Consider the following 23675-nt stretch of genomic DNA (forward strand, 5'->3'; position numbering starts at 1 on the left):
AGAAACTGCATGCACATGCACGCATGCATGCCCCACTACTGACTGAGCTATCAGATCAGGTACATTACCTTTCAGTTTTATTTCTCTTCTTAATTTTAAACTGATTAAGCTAATTCCAATCAGCATGAAATAAAGGTTACATACAAGACACAATTTCCCTTCCAAGCCTAATGCTATCATTAATTGCACACTCTTAAAACTCCACTTCATGCTGTATTGGTTTTAGTAGATCAGTGTCTAACTGGCATCAGTTAAATCACTTAACTGACTGCAGTTAAATTTGTTGTTATGAATTAATCAGTACTTCTTATACACATGAAATACATTCAGTTGAGATACAGACTAAAGTGTGTTAAAAGTAACTTTCAAGGACACGTTATCTGACTACAATACACCAGAATATGCAAAGACAGTGCACAAAAAATGTCCCAAAACTGGTGTCACTGTTGCCTAACTAGTTAACACATGCTAAATTACTCATGCAAGTGACGTGTCTCTGAATACAAATTATGCTCAAAATAGCTTTTCTAAGGAAGCAAAAAGCATATAACAATAGAACTTTCGTAAACGAAGTGAGTTACTGAACACCGGAGTTTTGCACATGCTTCATTTCAGCAAAAGCTGAGATGGACCAAATGCTCCTCTCTAGCTTGTGGGTCTAAAATTCAGGAGAGAGGGGTCAATAAAAATGCATTTTAGAAACTGAGTTCATAATACTTTACACGTATCTGCTACCCTAAAAGATTTCAGAATGGAGATCCTATTCATTGTTCAGTGAGTGCACTGCGTTCACATGTCAAACGACAGCTGTGGACATTTATAAACTCTTACACTTAAAAATCTGGACAATCATTGGGGCCCAGGAGTCTCACTCAGAGAAGACTCGGATCACAGAAACCATGGAAAAGCAGTTTATAAATTGAAAGATTATTAAACCACAGGGTTGGTCCCAACATGGGCAGGGCATAGTCCTCAAAAAACGATTATAGAAAAACTGCTTTGGATTTGCTTCCAAAAATGATGCACTGCAACAGAGCAACAATAACAAAAAATGATACAGAGGAAAGGTAAGCCAGTCAATTAAACAAAACACCATAGGAAGAAAAAACGAGTCAATTTTTGGGAAACTGTTATCTACAAAGAAACTGCACAATACTAATTGCACAACAACAGACTTTGCAGATCTTTTATTTGCACAACATACTTGAACACAACAGTCAGCTTTACTCTAAATCCCTCTGCTTTGCTATATGGGCAGCATCAGATTCAAAACAAAGAAATACAACAGTCACCCTGTACTAAAAAGTCTTAATCAGCATCCTAAGTCAGCTTGTTTGTGCAGCTGGAACTTACTGGTAAATGCAGAGCTTGGAAAACAAGCTCTCGTGAAGAAGCACACAGCTAAAACAAATAATTAAGAGCAACAACAAAAGATGTTGCTAAGTAAAGCAATTTATTACTCTCACACTGGAAACGTAAAGGAACAGCATTTACCACTGGAGAGCAGACACTTAGAGTCAGTATTAAAATTGCAAACTAAAGTAGAGTGACATTTTAAAAACAAAGATACTGCAAACTGAAGTATGAGAAGACTTTCAGAATAAGTAACTGTCTTCCATTTGTGATATGAACAGGAACAAGATTATATTAAATGATGAGACAGACTTAACGCTCATTTTAGTGCCAGAGTAGCTCCATTTTTTTCCACAAATCCCTTTTTGTGAGAATTTCCAATTACTTAAGACTGAGCTAACAGGATGACTAAAAACTGTACTCAGGCCCTGGATCAATCAATAATTCAGATCAAAAAAAGAAAACATATTTTTCATTCTTCTTATTATCTGGTATTACTTCATTATTTCACTCTGATATAGTGGCATATTTTCTCAGTGGCATATTTTCTCTGCTTTGATAGCAAGTTTCTGGTATCATTGACCTAAGTTTTCTTTACCAGCTCATTGCAGGATTTTGTCAGCCTGTGAACTACTACATAGATGAACTAGTTTCTTTTTCCTCAGTTATAATAAAGCACATCATTTGTGATTAGAGTGCTTGCATAATTATGCAGGAGAAAACATTCCATGCCTTCCGTAATTTCTAAATAATTTAGGACAACCTACCTCAAAGCCACGGCTATGTTAACTAGAGTCAGCTGTCCTGGTCATTTAGACCACAGGATTAGTGTTAAAACTGAAGAGTTGCTTTAATAAGGCAAGTGTTCACTGTAACACTGCTTGAAACAGGACTGTATTTTAATTACATCATAAATATACTTCTATGACTTATGATTTCAACCAAGTTATTATTCACAGTTAGAAATATTTCTGAAATAAGACAACCTTTAAGTAGACCAATTCATGCCTTACCTTGTGAAAGGCACTGATTTGCCAGAGCAACCTGTCCGGAGTGTAGATACAGATTAAGACGTGTGAAGATACTGCTCAGAGATGGAATTGTAATAAAGCAGAAGGCAACACAAGCCTAAAGCAAACAAACAAAACGAAACTGAAGAAAATTCCTAATCATTGCTTATTTTATGCATGATTAGGAATCAAAATCTGTAAGTCAGTTTTGGGAAAGACTTTCAATAAAAAATAAATATTATGTGAAGGCCAAAATCAGCAGCTTCAAATTTCTCATTATTATTTCAATAATTCTAACAATGTTTATTATTAATTATTGTTACTGTGAGTAGATTAGCTCAAAACTTACTCTATAACTCTAGTTCAAAGAATTTCTCTCTCCTCAAGTAACGAGCTTCCAGCTCAAGACCAAAATCTAACTAGAAAAGCAGACTACTGGTCCTCAGGGACAATCCACCTGTCAAAACTGGTTGAAGCAGGAGCATTGTGTATGTTTGGGAGGAAGCAGACCTAGGGAGTGTGTTGCACCTTTAGGGCTACGGGGACACCCCAAACACCTAGGTGGAGTGAGTGGCTCCCAGGCCTACAGAAGTAGATTCAGAGGCACTAAAGCCAAAAGGCTTTACTTACTTTACTTCACTTTATTTGACATTCAAATATTGATATCAACACTGACATTATGAGACAGAAGTTTAAATATATGTATATATTTAGAAGTTTAAAATATATATATATGAGGTAGAAATTAAGTATTTTATTTCAAATGTAATTTGAAAAGCTGGGCTTTCTAGAATTCACACAACCGCTTCTCCAGTGAACCTTCCTTTGGAGAGGGAGTCAATCTTGCTGCTATTATAGCTCTGCTATACAGAGCTGCTATTACATGCTTTGAGTTTTTTTTCTTATACAGCAGCATTTGGCTTTATAGAGTAAAGATCAATGGTAACAAGGGGAAATGGGACTACAAACAGTGTCAAAAAATACTAACATATTGTTTTTGCAAAAATTATAAATTTAGGTGGCAGCAGAGAGTACTATCTGCTAAGAAGGCAGGCTCAACGTTTACTCGAGTCAACCTACCCTGACAAACGCAGCAGTCTTTCTGGAATGATTTCCTTTCATCACCTTTCTTGTTTCCATTGCTAGCTGGTTCACAGACTACACATAGAAACCAAAAGCAAATCATTAAGAAAACTGTACAGATTCATAACATCAGCGGGAAATTACAAACTGCATGTTTTACTGCATGCATTTAGAGAACAGAAACTGTCAAAAGGGACTCCAACATGGTGTGTCCTCACTGTACTATTTATTTTTTACTTGGAGAATTTTAGTGACTGTTCCTTAGAGCAAATACGATTCTGAAGGTTTGTGAAGGCAGACTTGCTGATTTATTCAAGGCTTTAGATCATCCCTTGCTTCCCAGCTATAGTGCTGTTATCACCTCCTTCCTGGTGTAAAAATCATGATTTCTAGATAACGCACTTAATTAAAAAACAAAACCAAATCAATCAAAATATTTAAAGGAAGATACAGTGTTGCAAAGGAATCAGATGCAGCTAATGTTCACCCGACATGTGACTAAATACAGAAAAGAGATTAACCTTCGCAATCACAGCAGGACTCTGCCTGTATCTGCAACCAGACACAGGCTCATCTCTCCTATGTGAAGGATTATAGAAGAGAGAACCCAAATTCTGAACGCACAAAAGTGCCATTTATTTCATTAGACATTAAATCTCTTGCAAGATAGCCAGTTTTCTTTGTTGCAATGATACCATGCATGCCTGTCAAGCAAGAACTTCAGAGTTTAGGGTGATGAGAGATGAGATCAAAGTCTCATTTAAAAACAGCTGATAAAAAGACTTCAGACTTATTTTGACACAGACCAATAATCTGGGCAGATTATTAAAATAATGTAGATAAACTGTAGCTTACATGAATCAACTGGACTAGAACAGGCTCCAGATTGCAAAACATTGACCTGGCTTCAACATAGAAACTCAGCTGTTGTTCAAAGTCACGGCCAAATGAAACCTGTAAAAGACAAAAAAAAAAAACAACTCTATATTTTACCATTGTAGGCCATTAACTTTAAGAAATATAAAACTGCATGCAGATAAACCACATATATTCAAAAGTCAAAATCCCTATATACTGTTAAAAAAACTCCACTATTACCAACAAAATAGCACCTAGAGAATCTTTGTCTTTTTAACTCTCTGTTTTCCAGTACTTAACCTCTAGCGAAACTTGAAAGTTTTGCTGGGGTTCCTTTTGTCCATAGTCCACATGATCATCTAGTTTACAGATCAAGTATTTATCAAGAAAACAAAGTTTAAATCCTAGATTTGTGAAGTGTTTCCAAAACTAGCTAACTCTTGATTCTCTACAAAACAGGGATAAAGGCTTGGTGTAGTTCATACTTAAAAAGCAAAACAAAAAAGCTCCAGAAAAATAGAAATAGTTCAGTGAATCTGCATTCAGATTCCTGTAACGTGTAGTTGCTAAAGGGCCTCCAAGAGAAATTAGCATTTTCCCAACTAGATATACCAGTAAGAACAGCAGGTTTTCCTTGAGTTTGGTTAATAAATATAATAAATATATAAATTTATATAATAAATAATAAATATGCTTATAGTATAGCAAAAGCCTGCAACCTTGCATGCTGGCAGGAAAGAAGAGAATTAAAAAAAAAAAAAAACAAAACCAAAAAAACCTTGTGTGAGAACACACTGCTTTCAACCCTCCAGATTTTAAAAAACCAAGTGCTGTCAGCTGGAGTGTCTCAGCTGTCAGTTAAAAGCCTAGCAAGAGAAACAGTCTCCAGGCAGTCTACATTTATGTATTCAAATTGGTTTTTTTCTACTAGAAGTAAAGGTTGCATTATTTATTATTTCTCAAGCCACATGCAAAAGAAGTTCTTACAGAATTAAAATAAAAATTAAATGTAATCTATGCAGTGAAAGATCAAAGGAACTGCATCAGAAAACACAGGATTGCATCTTACATTACAGACAACTGTCTTTGCCTCTCCTCTTTGTGCAACTGCCAATTCTTGAGTCCTAGTCTCAAGAAAACGTCTGTATAAATATAAAACTTTCCATAAAAAAGCCTGACTGTAAGGATGACTGTTACAACTGCTTTTCCCTCCACATCTTAATGTGTGCTGGTTTAAAATTTATAACTAGTCATTTTGATGCTATGGGATTTTTTTTTCCCCTAAAACAAGACTATAAAGCCATATCAAATATTATTCAATGTGGGAAATACTCCTGAAGGAAGTTATACAATATTATACTGCATACAAAGCTTAATAAAGCAAAATTATATTAAAAACACATTAAATTGCAAATTATTATAGCTGAAGATAAAGGAACCATCTAGAGAGAAATTCACAGAATTGCATCAAAGAACAAAGAGGACAAGTAGAGACAAAGCCCGTCAGCTCTGACTATGTGAAAGAAAAGCCAAGCATTGAGAGTATCTGGTTAAAGAATAAAAAAAAGCTTGAGAACATCTCCCTAAAACAACCTGACATCTCAAACACAACAGACAAGAACAAAAGATTTTACTGGGAGGGAAAAGTTAAAAATTATTTCCAAGACAAAACAAGAAGAGTTTTTGTGGGACTACTAATTTGATGATAGAAATTATCATATTTGTAAATTAAGATAAGCAGAGATAAGAACGACATACAAGTTATATTTATTTTGTGTTTTTTAAAGCAAGTATTGGTTCCATTTAGAGCTGAGTAGTGGAACTTCATTCACATAAATCAGTCACTTCTCTGATGCTGTAATACGCAAGACTAATTGATGTTTAAGTTTTACATAAAATTTTAAAAACTGGCAGAAAATATGATTAAATAAACAACATGTGCACTTTAAACTCTCGCATTGCACCATGTCAGCTTCAACACTGCATGATATTTGTTTCAACACATGCATATTTATTTCACTAAAATACTCCAGTTGGGGTTTTTAACGGTCTGAAACAAGTCAGACACACAATCTCCGATTCAGCTACGCAGGCACCTGTTTCTCATGGGGATCTCAGGAAAATCCGGGCTATAAGGTATACCCCAACAGTTGCACACAATTGTCACTCACCATTTTTATGAATCCATTTATCAAAGTTGCTAACATTCTTTTCTCATCCTCAAGTGTTAGTGCACTATAAGAGAAAATTTATACGGTAAATTTTAGAATATTGCTCATGTTACTTATCTGTAAAAGTTCGCAATACATACTGATTTATTATAATGTTATGTCTGTATAAAATATTTATTGTGCACTAAGACCACTAAGCTCATAACTTTAGTTACAAAGCAATAAAACTGATTTTAATAGGAATATCACCAAGTCAACCATGCACCAAACTAAATTCCAAATTTAAAAAAGCTGTAAAAATTGCTAAGTGTGTTTTTAGATTTTACAGAAACTCAGATTTTGGCATGAACAGAAGGAAGCTAAGCTAATGTTCTTTATTGTAGCAAGCAATAGCTTCAGTATTGTGTTACAACATGAGAACTGGAGTAGGAATTGACTATAAAAATGTAAAGAAATTAGTAAATCTATTCTTAGAAGCAAGTGATCCTATTTGAGGGAAAAAGCTTTGAAAATACACTTTAAATAGTATATGTAATAGTTCACGTATTTATTTTGGAAACAACATCAGTTTATTGTTTTGTTTGGCATTAGGGTTGGAGGTTTGATTGTTTGGGTTTGTTGTGGTGTGGTTTGTTTTTTTTTAATAACTCTGCTACATAATTTAAAAAATAAACATCACCTTGTTACAGTGCTTCCTTTTGATGTTTTAGTAAGAACTGAACTCTTTTTACATATCAATTTAGTTTCTTTTCAAGATTATCACAGATACCCATTCCATTTAAAAAGTCCAAATCTGACTGGAAACAAATTTACATCACATGAAAATTCAGTAAATCAAACCTGTTTCACTGAAAATGGATGAACAAAAAGTTAAATTACAATTAACTAATACAATTTAATCCTTTTAGTATTATATACTTGGCTCCAGCTTTGACCTTTAGTATATCAGTTACCAATTTCCTAGCTCAGACACCAGATGGGAAGAGAACAATAGTTTTATTATACAAATTCAGTAAAGGAGGAAAGAAAATCTCAGCATGATTAGCCAATTAGTGCATTGCCAATCAAAAGAGTCAACTGCTGGGCTCTGAAAGGCTCAGAAAGCTTGTAATGAGATCTCTGGGTCAGTTACAGGTTTCCAGTTCAATTCTGAATCAGACCCCTGCTAGTCTAAAGGCTGTTATCCTCCAACAGCTGTTACCGGGGTCAGTGAGCCCTACACAATGGGCTGGGAGTTTCCTGAACAAAGATGCAAAAACAGATGCAGCAGGAACTTTCAGATAGTTAGAATTTATGATGATTTGCCAATAAGAGATGACACAACAGAACCAAGCTAATGATGTACACCATCTTACCTCAGCTAAAAGAATCGCTGGTTTAAGGGATTTTAAGAACCTCAGCAAAGTGTCAAAATTGTTTTGGCGAAACGTCAAAGGAAGTACCAAATATGGATCACCATATCGCTTAATTTTTTTTAATATGCTGTTTCAGCTTCAATATATTGTTCTATTTAAAGGTTGATGTGGCTTTTAATGCAACAAACAGCCAAATAAGGTGCTCTAACCCAAAATAAAGCACTCTAGCTGGTATAAATTGGAATTACATGCCAAATCTGATTTCTTTATTGGCGATAAATCTTGCATTCATGGCATATCAAGGCTGAGAAAGTGATAAGTTCCTTTACAGCATCTACCATACCAAGAGGTTCTGACTCAGAGTGCCAAAAGAAACTGCGCCCTTACAACACTACTTAATGCAAACCAGAAGAAAAAAATAAAAGGAGATTTTTAAAAGATTGTTTAGTGTGTCTGCTGCGCAAGAAAACTCTAAAAAAAAACCACATTGCTACTTTCCTTTTAAAATTCTGCCTCAGCCTTCAAAATAAAGCAGTAATTAAAGAGCAAATAGTATGTGCTGCCACTTCACTGCACAGCTCTTCCCTCACCACTAACTGGATTCATGTCTTAATCTGCCATGAAACAAACAGCCTCAGAAGTGTGAAACTGTACACTAGGCAGCCCAACTTCGCATAAACAATAGTTATTAGTATGAGTAAAGATAATCTTACTTCACAGAATCGTGCATCGTCTTGCAGATATGCAGAAGAGCATTGAGTATAACAGGATCCTTTGTAGATTCCTGCTGATGCCTAGAAAATGTTTTAGAAAAAGTAATGAAAAATCCTGCTCTGTCAAAACAGAAAATAAGGAATAGAATAATAGTGATTTATTGCACAACTCCAATCATCAGCATTGTATGACACTATAGAAGTTTTAAATTCATATTTAACCAACATAACTCCAAAGATCATATAGTTAATAGACACACAATTCCAACAAATGCCAGTCAACAAATATTCTCTTTATACACGGAGCTTTACTGCCAAGCCACAGAATCTGACTCCTTAAGGGACACAACAAGCCAGACATGATACATTGAGGCAATCTAAGAATGTCAAAGCAAAGCAGTCCAAGATCTACCGAGAATTCTGTAATACAGTTTCTCAGCTACTGATGGGCAGACAGGAAGGATAAATACCATGTTTAGGTACAGAGGTGCATGTGCAGCACCTCTAAGATGATTAAGGGGCTGTAGCATCTCTCATACAAGGAAAGGCCAAAAGAGATGAGACTGTTTAGCCTAGAGAAGAGAAGGCTTGGCAGGGCCTAGCAGCGTACGTAAATACCTGAAAAGAAGGTGTAAAAGAAAAATGTTTCGAGGAACTTGTTAATTATGTGAAAAGAAAAGGACTGCTTGACTTTTACAATCTTTGAAGATGAATTCTCACGTTTTAAGTTAATTTTCAACTGGAGAAATACACATTTTTCTACTTGATAGAACTTGTAAGCAAGAGACTGTATCTCTTCCTCCATTACACCAAGGTAACAGTTCTGTGCTGTCACACCAGCTGGAATACAAAATAAATTTCATAAACCAACTAAGGCAACATAAATTTAAAAAAGCTCAGAGAACAACTATTCTGATAATCCACAGCAAGTCAGCATCAATATGATTACTTCAATTTCAGCTTTCTTTATGAACAGTTAGAGAGTCAATCAACAGATTAACAAAACTTACAAATTTTCATCTTTTTCCCATAGTCTGGAACACCTTGACAAGCTAAGTGGCCTGCATAGTGACTCATCTTCCCTAGCAATCTTTCAATACATTCCCCAGATCCTCCAGAGTGCATTGAATCTAAACATTCTCCACTTACTTAATAAAAGATTCCATAATACACTTGCAAACCTCCACTCTCACACTTTCCTTCTGGAACATATCCAGAAATGGCAAGAATTTCTCCTGAAAGTACAAATACATAAACAAGTAACCTAGACACTGAAACAATAAATATTTTGGATAAGTTTTATAATCATAGCTGGTTTAGGTAAAATTATTTTAATCTTTTAATCACTTACCACTGAAAAAAGCAGAGAGAAGTCATAGATATAGGTAATAACTTTCTGAATAATTGACTGCAGCTAAAGAAAAAAAAAGAAAAAAAGGGGGGGGGGCATTATTGTAATACAATTGAAATTAAGACTATCCACACCAGAGATTATTCTTCTCTAGTTATTCATAGAAAACTGGGTTGGAAGACACTCCAAGCATTCATTGATGTAATTTCTTTCTCCAAAGCAGCATCAACTACAGCTATGCTGTTCCTAACAGATGTTTTTCAACATGCTCGTCAGAACTCATATGAACAGAGGCTGACCAGCCTGCCCAGGCCTTATTTATTCTTTACATTTTATAGTTTAGTAGATTTTTCAATTTATAGTCTGCATGTTCTCCAGCTCTCCAGACTAGAAAAACCAACCAAACAAATTTATTAAATCTTCTTTTGTAGGCACTTTATCTACCCTCCAAGCAACCATAAAAACTTTCTTCTAGAACCTTTTCAACTAATCCATATCTCCCCTGGCATGCAGACTCAAGAACTGGACACAATAATTCACTGAAGCCTTAAGAATGTCAAGTAGAGATGGATTATTTTATGGTTTAATTCTGTTTAAACAGCCTGCCATGATTGCTTATTTTCTTCAGTAGAATAGCACTGCTGACGTAGGAATTAACCATTGCTACTTCTAAATACACAAATCATTCTGGTTTAGCATTTCTCTGGGCTGAAAGACTGATGGCAGGAAAAACAGGAGGAACACATCACAGCATTACACAGTTCCAAATGGCTTCCCAAACAGCCAGTGTTTAAAAATAATTATTTTGTAGTAAGAGACATCAGCAATGTTTAACAATTAATTTCATCTAAGAAAACGTGCATCAAGTTTTTACAGATTTCACAAAATAAGTTCTTTACCTGTGGGTAAGCATCTTCAAATGCTCGGTCAGGAGTCATGTGTTTGATAACATCAGCCAAAACTGTATTGACCTCTCGCTTCTGAGTAGCAAAAAATGAGGTTACAAAATAACATAAATCAAGTCATTGAAAACCAGTTGGATAATTTGTTTCTGTTTGCCAAAGAACCAGCTTTCTACGGAGCCCTAGTTAAGCCAAGAACTTTAGCCATAGCTCCAGTAAATCCTTAAACTGGTCCATTTGCCATTAAAATAAAAGGATTAGAAATACGCAGTGCTGAGGAGTAGTGAAGGCTCCTTCAAAACTGCATCTTTTGTCCCTATTCATGAAAGGAAATTCAGTTTTTCATTCACTACTCAAGTCCTACACACTTATATTGAACAGTCGTAGCTTTTCCATTTTTAATACCAATCTGCTAATACAGCCACTTAGTCTATATCAGAAAACTTTCAAAGGAAACAAAGTAATTTTCACATACCGTAAAATGTCTGCATGTGTACTCCACCCACACTTCAGCACAGTTGACATAATCCTAGAAACACATCTCTTATGACTACCAGTACTTACAGAAGGTTACAAGAAACACACTTGCAAAAATTACACTTAAAAGAATTCACTCATGAGATATGATTCATGCAAACCTAAAGATCTAGCACTAATAACAAGCCTCAAAAGTTGCTTATGTATGTAAGTAGAGCTCAGAAAAGCAGAAATCTTAGAAAGATATTACCAAGGATTGTATTTGTTGGCAACTGTGGGTATCCAGAAAAGGTAAACCGTGTCATGCTAAGCACGTGCTCACTGAACAACTGGCTACCATTTTGCCTTAAACACAGAATCACTAGTGAAACAGATGGACAACAACTCACCTGTGGGTTCTTCAGCTTTGTTATAACCTTCCAGGCTTCATTTAATATTTGAAGGCGATCATTTTCAGGAGGATCAGCCAACGCCAAGTTTAATCCCAAGGAACGAAAGAGGAGATGCTGAAAGTTAATGAGAAATTTTAAATTAAACGCAGAAGATGCATGTCCGTCAACACCACCCTAGCAGGTACACTGTGCAGAAAGAATTTTTTAGATCAAATCACCTTTTATTTAAATGATGTGCAAGTTATGTAGGCAACTAGAAGCATAAAGAACTCTGTCAAACAATGAATGGGAATTGTTATAAATTACATACAAAAACTTACCTTTGGGAATCCAGATTCATCGCACTCTTTAATCATGCCAATGAAGTCCATAGATCTTGCAGCGATAAACTCTGCTCTGAACGCTGACATTACTGAATTCAGCAGCAAAGCACTACAAAGAACATAACACAAATCAATTCAGCTCAACATCAACTAAAATTTTGTTGTCCCTTTATTTATGCTAATCTGAACTTCTTAGACTAACAACTGTCCAGCATCTCTTCTAAATTTTTAAAAAGGGGAGAAGAAGAAACAACCCTCAAATCAAGCTTGCATTGAAGAGGAGTAATAGAGCATAAGCAAAACAAGAAAACATTAAGCCGTCAGATAAGGAAGAGGTAACCAGCCTGCGGAACACTTGATCCACACACGTTTTTTGAAGCCATCATTTTACCAGAAGTTTGCTAGAGAGATCAAGTAAACCAGCACTAGCTGACATGTTTAGAAAAGTACTCTCTTTTTAACTATAGTTCAGAAATATGCTTTGGCAGAGAAAATCTCTGTTGAGGTTTTTCTCACTGAATTAAAAGATATATGTGTGTTATAAAAGTCAGATTTCTAGCAGCTGTGTTGTTAAGATTACAATAAATCCAAACAGTCATGATCATACGCTAACAGGCAATGACATATCCAGCCATTTATGATTAATCATTTCCCTATTTGTATTACTATCAAGCCAAAGCTACCGACGGAAGAGTGAACTCCTTGTGTTACTGTAAAACCCAGTTTACTGATACTATTATGCAAACACAGGAAACAAAATCTAGCATCATTCAAAAGGCAATTCCTTTGGGCAAACACAGCCATGAGCTAGCAGAGACGCTGCCTCATGAAACACTGTGTCCTTCGCTAGTCTGAAAGAGTCAGTCTGAATATGGGGCAGTTTACCTTGAGGGAAATTCTACGGAGCGCTTAAAATAGCCCAGCATCCTCTGTGTTTCTGACTGAGCATTAGTGGTCCCATTGCAATTTGACTGGAATTTGCATTTTATCAGTAGACAAGTACTTCCAGTTCACTAGGTACATACTTAGCAATACAGAGAAGCAGGCTGTCACTGTTCACTTCGATGGTTGCAACACAGCTCATGGAACATACTGGTATTATTTAAAGATTTATATACTGCTGTCTCTTGCTTTGTAACATTTTGACAGTCATGAGACGATACACAAACACAGAACTCCACTTTAAAAGAAAACTGCTGTACAGACCACCTAAGCTGGATCATTCAACTTCCCAATAAAAAAGACATGTCCCAAAACATTTCTTTAAAAAACTCCCCTCATGACACTCAACATTTTGTCCTTTCTTCAAAAAGCAAAGAGGCACAAAGAGAAGGCACTCAGCCCATCTTTACAACAAGAAATGCTAAAAGGCGATTTAAAATGAAGTTCCACAAAACAAATCAACACCTATACAAAGTAATTAATACAGCAGAGTACATGGATTATTTTTACCCATATTATACACTCCGATACACTAGCATCTTCATATCACATTTTTAAATCATACTTTCCCCACACTCCTTAGCTCAGTCACAGAATGCTAATGCTGGCATTCTTCATCTAAGTGATGAATATATTTTAGTTCCTCAGCGACTGCAGAACTGGACTGTGCAAAGCACATCAAAAAAAATTACGTAGCTGAAAACTTTCACAGAAGTCAGCCTGCCTACCCAATAAAAAGAACAGAGATCAGCTCATCAACAGGCCAAATTGCATTCACACAGCTCAGAAAGTACATCCAAAACTTTCAGGCCATCTTCCTGAACTACTCACTGAAGGTGATTAGCCTGCGCACAGACTTCTAGGAGACATTTGGGATACTAATTTTAATGCTGCAAAAAGCAGTTGCCTAAATACTACCAACTCCAAAGGTGTCAGCTGCTTTACAACTTCCCTTGCAAAACGCATGTATGGGCTGACTGTAGCCAGTGGAGGCTAGGGGGAAGGAAGGGGTGGAAAATGGAGAAAAATGAAGCACAACCAGGCATCAGAGACATGGCTGCTGGAGAACACATTACATGTCCTAAACAGGACAGCAACCAAGTTAATTGATTTTTTTTGCTATACAAGTAATCCACCATATTTTAGAACTCGTCTCTGGAAAACAGATGTTCATAATCATTATTTAGTAAGCTACTAAGAGAATAAAAGCTATGCTATGCATTCAAAAAGCAGAAGGGAGAGGGAACATTTCATCACAGGGACTCATAGGTACTCATTACAGACTCATGTCTTCTTCATTCTGCAATACTTACTTGTTCCCCAATTTCTTGCATCTCTCCATCATCTCAGTAAGCAGAACCTGGAAGAATTACTTATTAAAATTAGTGAGTAGAGACTCTGCAAATAAAATTCAGCTTTAATTACTGTAATGAAGTCTACTAAAAGCTGGTTTAATTACCTACCCAATACATTCCAGTAATCCTGTCCTATCCTGCGTTTACAACACAAGAAAACAATGGTGTAATACAACATAAAACACACCTACTGGAATAGGTACGGTGGCATTCTAATCAAAACCATAATTTTATGGAAGTTAAATCTGCAGTCCTTCAGCCATGTCATTTCTCAAAATAATTACTATTTGCCAGCCAGGTCAATTACTTCTGGCAGGAGAAGCCAAGATTACCAACTCTCTGTCACACAATGTGAAACAGACTGAGATTAAAACAGCCTGTTGACTATGTTAAGCAATTACAAAGCTACAGTTTACTCAAATAATTTTTATATCTGTATGACAGAAAAAACTAATGAATTCAGGAAATGAAGATTAAACTAGCTAAAGGACAGCAAGAAACAAACAGCAATACTGCCTATGAATTTAAAGTGGTCTAATGTGGGCTTTGTGAAACGAGCATTCTTCCTGTGTAGAAGAGAGAAACGGGCAGTTTTATCTAGGCTCTTTATACTCACTTTAACACTCATGTAAGTACTGACTTTGGGGTTAACATGCAAAATTAACTCTTTGCCCCAACACTTCCTTTAGTATCCAGCATTACCATGCTTACTTACTTCAGGAGCACGGTATGCAATACACTGTAAAATCCAGTCTATAGCAGGAGAATATAGAGTCAAATACAAAGGAATCTCCACACACTGTACTACCAGCTGATTCTGAACCGTATCCCCATGGATCTGTTGAAATAAAAGACAAAAACATGTTGCTGTAAAAAAGTATTTAATAGGAGCTATGATAAACTGGATAAAGTTTGTGTGTGAATGGAAATGACAACAGACAAGATCACAAAGACACACAGATACTCTGAAGCATTCTTTGCATGCTGAGGAAAAAAGATCAAGCTCAGAGCATATATTATTAAAGTATGGAAACATGCTGAATAGAGCAGTTTCAACTTCTCAGAATGTCTGTAAAGTTTGCCGTACAGTATCTGTGTACAGGAACATCCCTAAATCTAGATTTAAGAACTTTAAAGATTTTTTAAAAGTACGCGGTAGTTTGGTTAAGGAGTGTATTTATGTGATTTTGTGCATAAAAATCCTATTTTTGCTTACTTGTTTAAAAGTTAGAAGAAAGTCAAAGAAATTTTTGTTAAGGCTTTCTTTGAGATGTGGTGCCACTTCCATCCCAACCTGTATTAAAAGAAAGAGAAAGATTTTATCTGCCTCTATCACCTACAATTCTCCTTCAATTGTAAGACAAAAATGCATTTTCCAGAGGAGTACACGAACTTACACACATCAAATCAACAAACAGCACTGAATCACATGCTTTTGACTGATTATTTCCTTGCTTACTATTATTGTCATGTCCACTAACAGCTACCTTGAGGGAGTACAGTTGTGTTTAAACACAGTTCTCCTAACATCAGCTCCAAATACCTGTAAGCAGTAACAAAATAAATGTCTCCTCCAGTGCCTGCACTGCAACAGCCTGTATGCAAAGAGTGTACAGTGAAGAACATTTCAAAAGACAGTCCAAGTTCAGAAATTGCTCAAAATCATCTATATTTATTTCATGGATAGAATGAAGCAAGGATCCCAAAGAAAAATATGAATATATAGATATAGATAAAATATTGATAAATAATACAAGATGACGCATAAACACAAGGCCTGTGTAGTAAAGCCGGAACTGCAAAGGAAACTAATCCATACGGGACTGTTTTCAATAACTGTTTTCATACGATAATCTTCATGGACAAAAAGGAGCATGCTAAGGTCTTTCTTACTACATAATTGCAATGACTATTACTAGAATATTAGTCATAACTGCTCTATCATTATGTATCTCTTTTAGCTCTATCAGGAGCAGTAAAAGGTGGACTACACATATAAACTGTTTCCTAAAAAAATCTTCAGAAATCCTGCACTATGTAGCAGGAATGATTAGACTATGACAAAAATGCAGGCACTATTGTATTTCAAGACTCAAATAAACAAAGTAGCTCGTCTATCAGAGTAAATCAGAGGTTAGCAATTACTTGCAGATGCAGGAATTCATATGGATGCCCCTGAACAGTATACTGAAAGCGTACTGGACAGTTTACGTAAATATAACAGACATATGAACACCGAACAAACTCGTTGCATTTGATAATGGCAATTGATTTCATGCACGTATTGCTAGTCAGCAGCCCTGCCATTTTCCATTTATAGTCAAGACCTTTGCCACTACTTCAAAAACTTATTTCACAAATATTTTTCCACAATTGATGACTTTTCAAATAATTTTAGGGTCTCTTCTTGGGTAAGTTTATCTTGGCTGAGCTGTTAGGATAACTGCAGGAGTAACTGAAGATAAGAACATAGCCACACTGTGCAGTCAGACAAAAATCCACTGCCTGAACACTTTATCAAGTGGCCCCTCTGCCAAGGAGCTTGCCAGCCCTCTGCCTGCCACATACACTCTAACAGTAGGAGGAGGAAGATAAACATAGGAGAAGTGCATATGTCAACTGTGAAAAGCAGCACCTAGCAACCACACAACAGCATGTATTCTCAAAGTCCACACTCTCCTTCCACTTAGATCCTTAACATTTTGCTCTACCTGAAGATGAAAAACTGGCATAAGCAGCATTATAAAACACTTAAAGAAAGATTTCCCATTACTAAAACAGAAGAGAAATTTTATTTTTTGGTTTGTTAGAAGGAAAAGACTGGGTGCTTCAACGGTAGTTGAAGTTCTCCTTTAGTGGCAGAGCTCGCTGCAGTAAATCCTTGATATAGAAGTGACGTATTAAATGACAGCCTACCCTGCAAAGGTACGCCCTTGCATAGACTGCAACCAGTGGATCTCCAATTCCTCTAATCATAGCTGTTAACCGTGGCAGACATTCCGAAATCCCCCTGTTAAGATTTTTCAGAAATGAAAATGAGATTTATCAATCGATAACAGAATTATATCACATACAGATAACTTCAGTAGCTGCCTTGTAGATTGACAATTGAGCATGAGTTATGGAAACACCTACCAAAGATGAAGCATATTAGCACAAAATTTTATTTCAGAAGTAAAATTTTATGTGTATACTAACACATATCCTGTATTCAAATTGCAATATTTACCATTAGAAGTAGTGCAAATAGCCAGCTTGGATGCTTGGCTTGTAAAAGTTTGGAGGAACAGCAGAGCTCTAGAAAGGCTGTAATTAAATGTGAAAAAAGCAGCCGCTTAAAGTGGAGTTCCTTGAATGTCTTATTTTCCCACAGGTCCTTTCTGACAGAGCTGTACTAGTGCCTGGAGATGAGGCCCATCAATTCCAGTACAAAAACCTGCTTTTTAGGGACAATGAAGTTGTCACTATGGTAGCAATACAGCTTACAACACTCATTTCAAAACGTAACTGAGAAAGCATGATTACATGTGACTGACACTGTTTGGCAACATATGAAGCTTATACCAAGATTTTCAATAGCTGACGGTTCTTTCCTCCTGAATTGTTTCTCCAACTCCATCTCTAGCAATACAACACATCAATATTTTCCTTTCAGTTTTCTATCCCATCTTTTTGTCATACTCCCCACCTCAACAATCTTGCTTCCCCCTCCACCATCTCAAGCCACTGGTTTTTAATTTGCAAACTCCTGATGTCACAATTACAAATATATTCCAAAATTGCAAGCACTACTGCATTCCAAATTGTACCAATAAATTCACTTCAAATTTATTCCACTACATTCTCACCAAAAACTCCAAAACCCCTCAGTACTGCTTTTCTTCAGATCTACTAAGACCTCATCCACTATAAATCACGGAGCTTGCGTGCTTAACTCCTTAAATTAGTTTATAAGCCTGCCCTTTCACTTCTTTCCCACACTTAACATTTACTCTTACGTTTTGGATAGGAATTTATTGCACTTCAGTATTGCTGCTTCCACATAACTAAAGTGAAGACAAGTTAAGGAACAAAACTAAGATGCATGGCATTTAAAACCACAAAACCAAACTTACACACTAAATACATATTGAACAAACTATTTCAAAGCCTTCCGTAATTAATCTCACTATACTTTGTTGATTTTTACAATTTATCTGCAAGATTTTTATTGGTTCCCAAGTTTCACTCACATCAACTCCACATTATCACTGCCATGCTGCTTATAGCCAGCATTCAGTTTACCATGAAATATGACTGAAAGTTAAAGTTAAAACATACAACCTGAAACAAACAAAACAAAGTCAGTATAAACATCAGACTGCTGTTGGGTTTACTGAAACAAACGTTCATTTTTTGAAAAGTCTGTGAAAACCCTGCAGACATGCTCCAAGAGTCTCACTTGACAAGGATACAATCTGGGAATGAGTTCTCTGATTGAAGCAATCTTGAAAAACCAGTTTAAGCAGGTTTCTTTAGCAGTATCGTTAACACACTCTGGAGAAAAATTATCTGGGGAAAAAAGAAAACCCAGAAATAGTTACATTCTTTCTGGAAACAAGTTACTTTCCATTCTAGCTTTCAAACTGTATTCCCTTTCCTTTCAACAAGAAATTAAGCGTATCACACTAAACAAGGCAGCGTGTTTGATACTCAGCTCTCTGGCAGCAGCAGGAACCGAGTACAGAGAGCAAGAAGAGATAACTACAGCTTGTGTCATGCATTAAGTAACACTTCAGAACCTGAAGTCAAGCACTCAAAGCTAATCTCACATCTTGTACTTGGAAATCTAAACTCTGCCTGCCCCTGCACAAAAAAAAAAAAAAAAAGCAGCTATACATGTATACATGTAAATAAATCTACAACAAATGCACACATATAAAGAAGATTCAAGCACTCAAATTATTTACTTTTACAGGCTAATATAATTTTTAAATAATATTATTTAAAACTATATTACAAGAAGTAGAAAATATTAAACACTGACAGAACACTTGTTTTTGTATGCTAACCATCCAACAGGCAGTGCCCCTCTCCCCTTCAGAGCTTTGCAAGTATTTGTGTCAGCTGCCAGCAGGAAAAAAGCTGCCATCCCGGGGTGGAACAGATGGGTTATGGGGACAGTGCTCTCTGGTCAGGGGGCATGCAGCTGCATGGCTAACTGCCTCCTGTTTCTCTAGACTGCTGGAACAGAAGGCAAAAATAGGCTTCTTGGGATCAACCCAGGTCTAAGGCAAGATGGTTGGGAAGGATGAGTCCCTCTTTTCTCGCTGATAAAGCTACACAAGCAGCTCCTACTGGGAGTGTCTGCTTATTCACTCCCTGGGAAACAGTTTTAAAATACCAGTGCTCTCCCGTCCCTGCCCCTAGAAGGTAAGAAGCTCCTGTTCCACAAGTTTCCCACTTCCAAGACTAGAGAAGCCACACACTAGATGCTGACTGAGCACAGGAAGATGTTCTTTCTCACCTAGCACCTCTCACCTTGTCCAAGTTTGTTTCACTTGGTTCCCAGGGGAAGAGCCTGGAGGCTGGGCCTGAAATCCCTAGAGGTTCACACTGCCACGCACAGCAAGCACAGCACAGATTTTCCTTCTCTCTCCCACTTTTATAGCTGATGGGGAAGTTTCCACCAGCAATACACCCAGCAGCTGCGTAGCTGCAGCATGAGCTCAGCTCTCCAGAATGGGGGTAACTGTGCCCAGTAATTGTGACATGCTACGGGAACTGTCTGCCTTCATTAAAGTTTATATCAGAGCTGCAAAAAACAATTTATTTTAAGTATTTTCTGTAAGTTTATTTCAAATTCAAATATTGGCTGGTTTCAGGCTTCTGGCTCAAATCCTGTCAATACTGTAACCTAAGCGTACTGCTGCATTGCCAACTACAGAGTAAGAATGTTTCAAATTTCAAGGACATGCACTTAATACACTCCAAACTGGAAGGAAAAGCCTGCATTTCAATTGAATGCTTTGGTGCCTTCCTAAAGAATACTTCCCTATACATTTGTACCATAAATGTAAAACTAAACTTCTACATTGTGTTAGAACTTCAACTGAAGAAATGAAAAGTGCCCAAGTTAGAAAGATCATACTGAAAGCCTGCTCCTTCTTCCAAAATTCTTTCCTAATTAAAGCAAAACTACCACTAGTTTCCAGTGCAGCAACAAAAACATCTATTTATCAAAACCTGATACTCTCAGCTTTGTCTGTATGTTCTTCACAGTTAAAACATAAACTTGCATAAACACTGTGAACGGTGGAAGCTATAAGCAATGGATTTTACTCTGTTAAAAATAAAAATGACTAGATTTAAATCAGAACTTTTTTCATAGAAAATAAAGTAGCATGGGTCCTATTTTAACCTTTCTCAAATGAGTTCAGACATTATTTTTTCCAGGAGCACAGTAGAAAAAAACCACAAAGTTACCTGGCAAAGAGACACGATTGTCGACGCACATTGACAGAATTCTTTCATACACTAGTTTCCCTTTAAAAAAAAAAAAAAAAGAATCATTCATAACAAATTAACAAACTGTAAAACAAAAAATGTTGATAGAAAGGTTCCCTCTCTAACACACGTTGAAATAAACTCGAAAAAACTTCCAGGAACACTAACGTTATGCTGCCCTCTAGTGAGGCTCAAATGCTAAGTCTGAATTTAGGACTTCACCCACTATAAAAAATTCATCTGGCTCCCTTGAGCGCAGAGGTAGCGCACAGGTCAGATTTCTCACAGGCCAGAAAAGGACAGCTAGTGTCCTGTCTTTGCTGAGTTGTATTGTGCTGTGTATATCGTGTTATCTTCAGCAATTTTAGTAAGTAGGAAACAGCACAAAGAGGAAGCAAGACCTGAAAGAACAATTGAATCTATGACACAGCATACCTTGCTAAATAGCAAATACCCTTCAACTTTGAATGAAGTCATAAATCTTTTCATAACATGGCAGAAAATCATGAGAATCACATGAAGTGGACAAGAATTTCACTTAAAGGATCATTTAAAAATTATTAGAATAGATTAAAACAATTCAGTAACTACATTTTTATCACTTCATAGTTCCACTGGGGATGGAACTTTTCCAAAACCAAAATGTTTTCATAATAATGATTATGTGTTTTTAATTTCAAAATGCAGAGATGATGATTTTTCCAAAGGTTTTGTTTGAGATATTTACTAATACAGAAAGCACAGAACTACAAAATGAAATATTTTTATTTTAAAGACTTCACTCACAGGAATTTTGGAACAATTATATACCACGTTTATACCACTGGCGTCCAAATGTCTATATCTTCGGTGTTAAAACTGGGAGTAATTTCAGCACTTTTTGGATAACATTGATGTTTTTTAACATTACAAACTTCATCTACAAACATTACATAACTTCATCTTATTAAAAATTATGTAGTAAGTCTGGCACATTAGATACTTACCAAAAGTATCGAGGATATCTGTAATTAAAACAAATTTACTTGGATAAAACTGGATTACTGTTGTGTCTGAAAGAAGCTTAGAACACTAGAAGAAAAAAAAGTAAAAAATCTTTTTAGAGGACAATGCAAATTCCTGTTCTCACTCCAGACAGCCTGGAACAGATGAGTATCTACAGATGGAAAGAACCACCATGAAGAACTATCCAACAAAAAACCCAAGAACCTCTAACATAACACACTGTGGTACTCTATTATTTTTCAGGTTATTCTTTATTTCCAGCAGAACTAGTCACAGATCTGTTTTTCCTTTATACAAGCTAATCTGCAATGCAGAATTTCAGCTGACCATGGAGATCTGTGCATTTGTTCAGACAAGACAAATTCTCTCCCCAGAAGCATAAAAAGGCACTTCTTTTCTAAACCAACTTTTTTGAAGGGCATTTTTCAGTTTCTCACAATCCCTCTAAACACTCATATCAAACACAGAATTTTACACAGACTAAAGTACTAAACTAAACTTTGATATCTGTCCCTTCTCTCTCCATCAGGAAACAATTCTTCAATCTTAATGGAATAAATAAAGTTCAAGTTTTCATTACATTCCAAAAATCCAGGAAGCAATCCAATATCCCACAAGACTGCTTTGTTTAAAGAAGAAAGTCATAACATTTGAACATGCTTAAAATGAGGGGCACACTTAGTCTTTTTGCTTTATTCTTCAGGGAGGAATTTAAGAGTGCACCAGAAAGACAGGTGAGAAAATTCACATCTTACAACCAAAGCAGAATCTTCCCTACTTCGTGGTAAGTCAGTCACCTTCAAAGAAAGGTAATTGAGTGGCTGTTTAGGACCGACAGACACCATGAACACTTACCTACCACTTCTCTTAGAGCTCACATACATACTCAGCTTACTTCAGTTTACTCTAAGCAGCTTAGCTTATTCCACCTCGATCAGTAAAATATCTTGTCAAAATGCACTTGAGGAATGCGTGTTACAAATGCAGACCTTGCCTTAACAACCAGAACTCTTCCTGCACTTTATGCTCTGTAAAACTCTCATACAAAGAATTAAAAGTTCCATTGCCAATGTCCAAATGAAAGATCTTCTGTAATCTCATTAGTTCTTAAAGGAAGATAATTCTGGCATTCAAATTAAAATGGCTTTTTCCAGCTCAGTATATATTTCTGAAAATAATAACCAAAAAAGGCCAAACTTAGTCCTCCTATTGCACACTAATCAGTATGTGATACTAATAGTTATAGACTACATACATAATTATAGCCTGATGTCAAAAAACTGCTTAGTTCTTTAACAGGATACGACATTCTTAAAATTACATCACTTACTAGGAAAAAATACCAGGGAAGTTCTCAGGTTTCTACCCTCTCCTGCTTTCTAAGTAGAAAATCATTATTCATTACTTACAGTGTCCTTTATGAAAGATTTTTGTATTCACGTTAATTACCCAAACACCTATGTCATTCTTACCCAGTCTTTCAATTAATGATTAAAATCATTTGGGAAATCATTGGTAACAGAATATATGAAAATGCATAATTATCACTGCATGTCAGTCACTGTATATATACGTATTAATGCTCTGTAAATACAGTACGCCCGTGTCCCTTTTCTCCTCCCCCGGACTTCTAATATTGCATTCTCTTTCACTAAGATATTCACACTTCACAATGCTATATACGGATTTTTTTAAAAAAGAATAATAGTGCTGATTTCATAGTATTACAATAGAACATTACTCACCCTAGGCCATATGTAATTTTCTGACCTTTCTGAAACATTTGTGTTTCATTTCCTTTATTGTCTGTACCACAATTTAAGCTGAAATTACTGCAGTTTTCACAAGAGTATCCAGCATCATAAAAAAATAAAAAACATCCTGACTTTATATAACCCC

At 36.1% G+C, this 23675-nt stretch overlaps 1 protein-coding gene across 2 annotated transcripts in view; it reads right to left on the minus strand.

The window, feature by feature from the left end:
- Window positions 1–23675, minus strand: part of VPS35L (VPS35 endosomal protein sorting factor like) — a 53399-nt gene that overhangs the window by 20147 nt on the left and 9577 nt on the right. The window contains exons 8-26 of one of the 2 annotated variants that reach the window (XM_086760066.1): window positions 21758–21842; window positions 20751–20810; window positions 18740–18836; window positions 18284–18331; window positions 17202–17295; window positions 15502–15579; window positions 15001–15123; window positions 14244–14290; window positions 11986–12097; window positions 11663–11779; window positions 11272–11325; window positions 10794–10874; window positions 9895–9957; window positions 9693–9778; window positions 8544–8624; window positions 6476–6539; window positions 4302–4400; window positions 3444–3521; window positions 2367–2481 (exon numbers count right to left, since the gene is read on the minus strand). In XM_086760066.1, the coding sequence (XP_086616192.1) occupies window positions 2367–2481; window positions 3444–3521; window positions 4302–4400; window positions 6476–6539; window positions 8544–8624; window positions 9693–9778; window positions 9895–9957; window positions 10794–10874; window positions 11272–11325; window positions 11663–11779; window positions 11986–12097; window positions 14244–14290; window positions 15001–15123; window positions 15502–15579; window positions 17202–17295; window positions 18284–18331; window positions 18740–18836; window positions 20751–20810; window positions 21758–21842 (1582 nt within the window). The remainder of the gene's footprint in view (window positions 1–2366; window positions 2482–3443; window positions 3522–4301; window positions 4401–6475; window positions 6540–8543; window positions 8625–9692; window positions 9779–9894; window positions 9958–10793; window positions 10875–11271; window positions 11326–11662; window positions 11780–11985; window positions 12098–14243; window positions 14291–15000; window positions 15124–15501; window positions 15580–17201; window positions 17296–18283; window positions 18332–18739; window positions 18837–20750; window positions 20811–21757; window positions 21843–23675) is intronic. The other variant, XM_086760067.1, reaches the window with a different exon arrangement.

This window comes from Chlamydotis macqueenii, chromosome 15 (genome assembly GCF_036417535.1).
Source record: "Chlamydotis macqueenii isolate bChlMac1 chromosome 15, bChlMac1.mat, whole genome shotgun sequence".
Lineage (NCBI taxonomy): Eukaryota > Metazoa > Chordata > Aves > Otidiformes > Otididae > Chlamydotis > Chlamydotis macqueenii.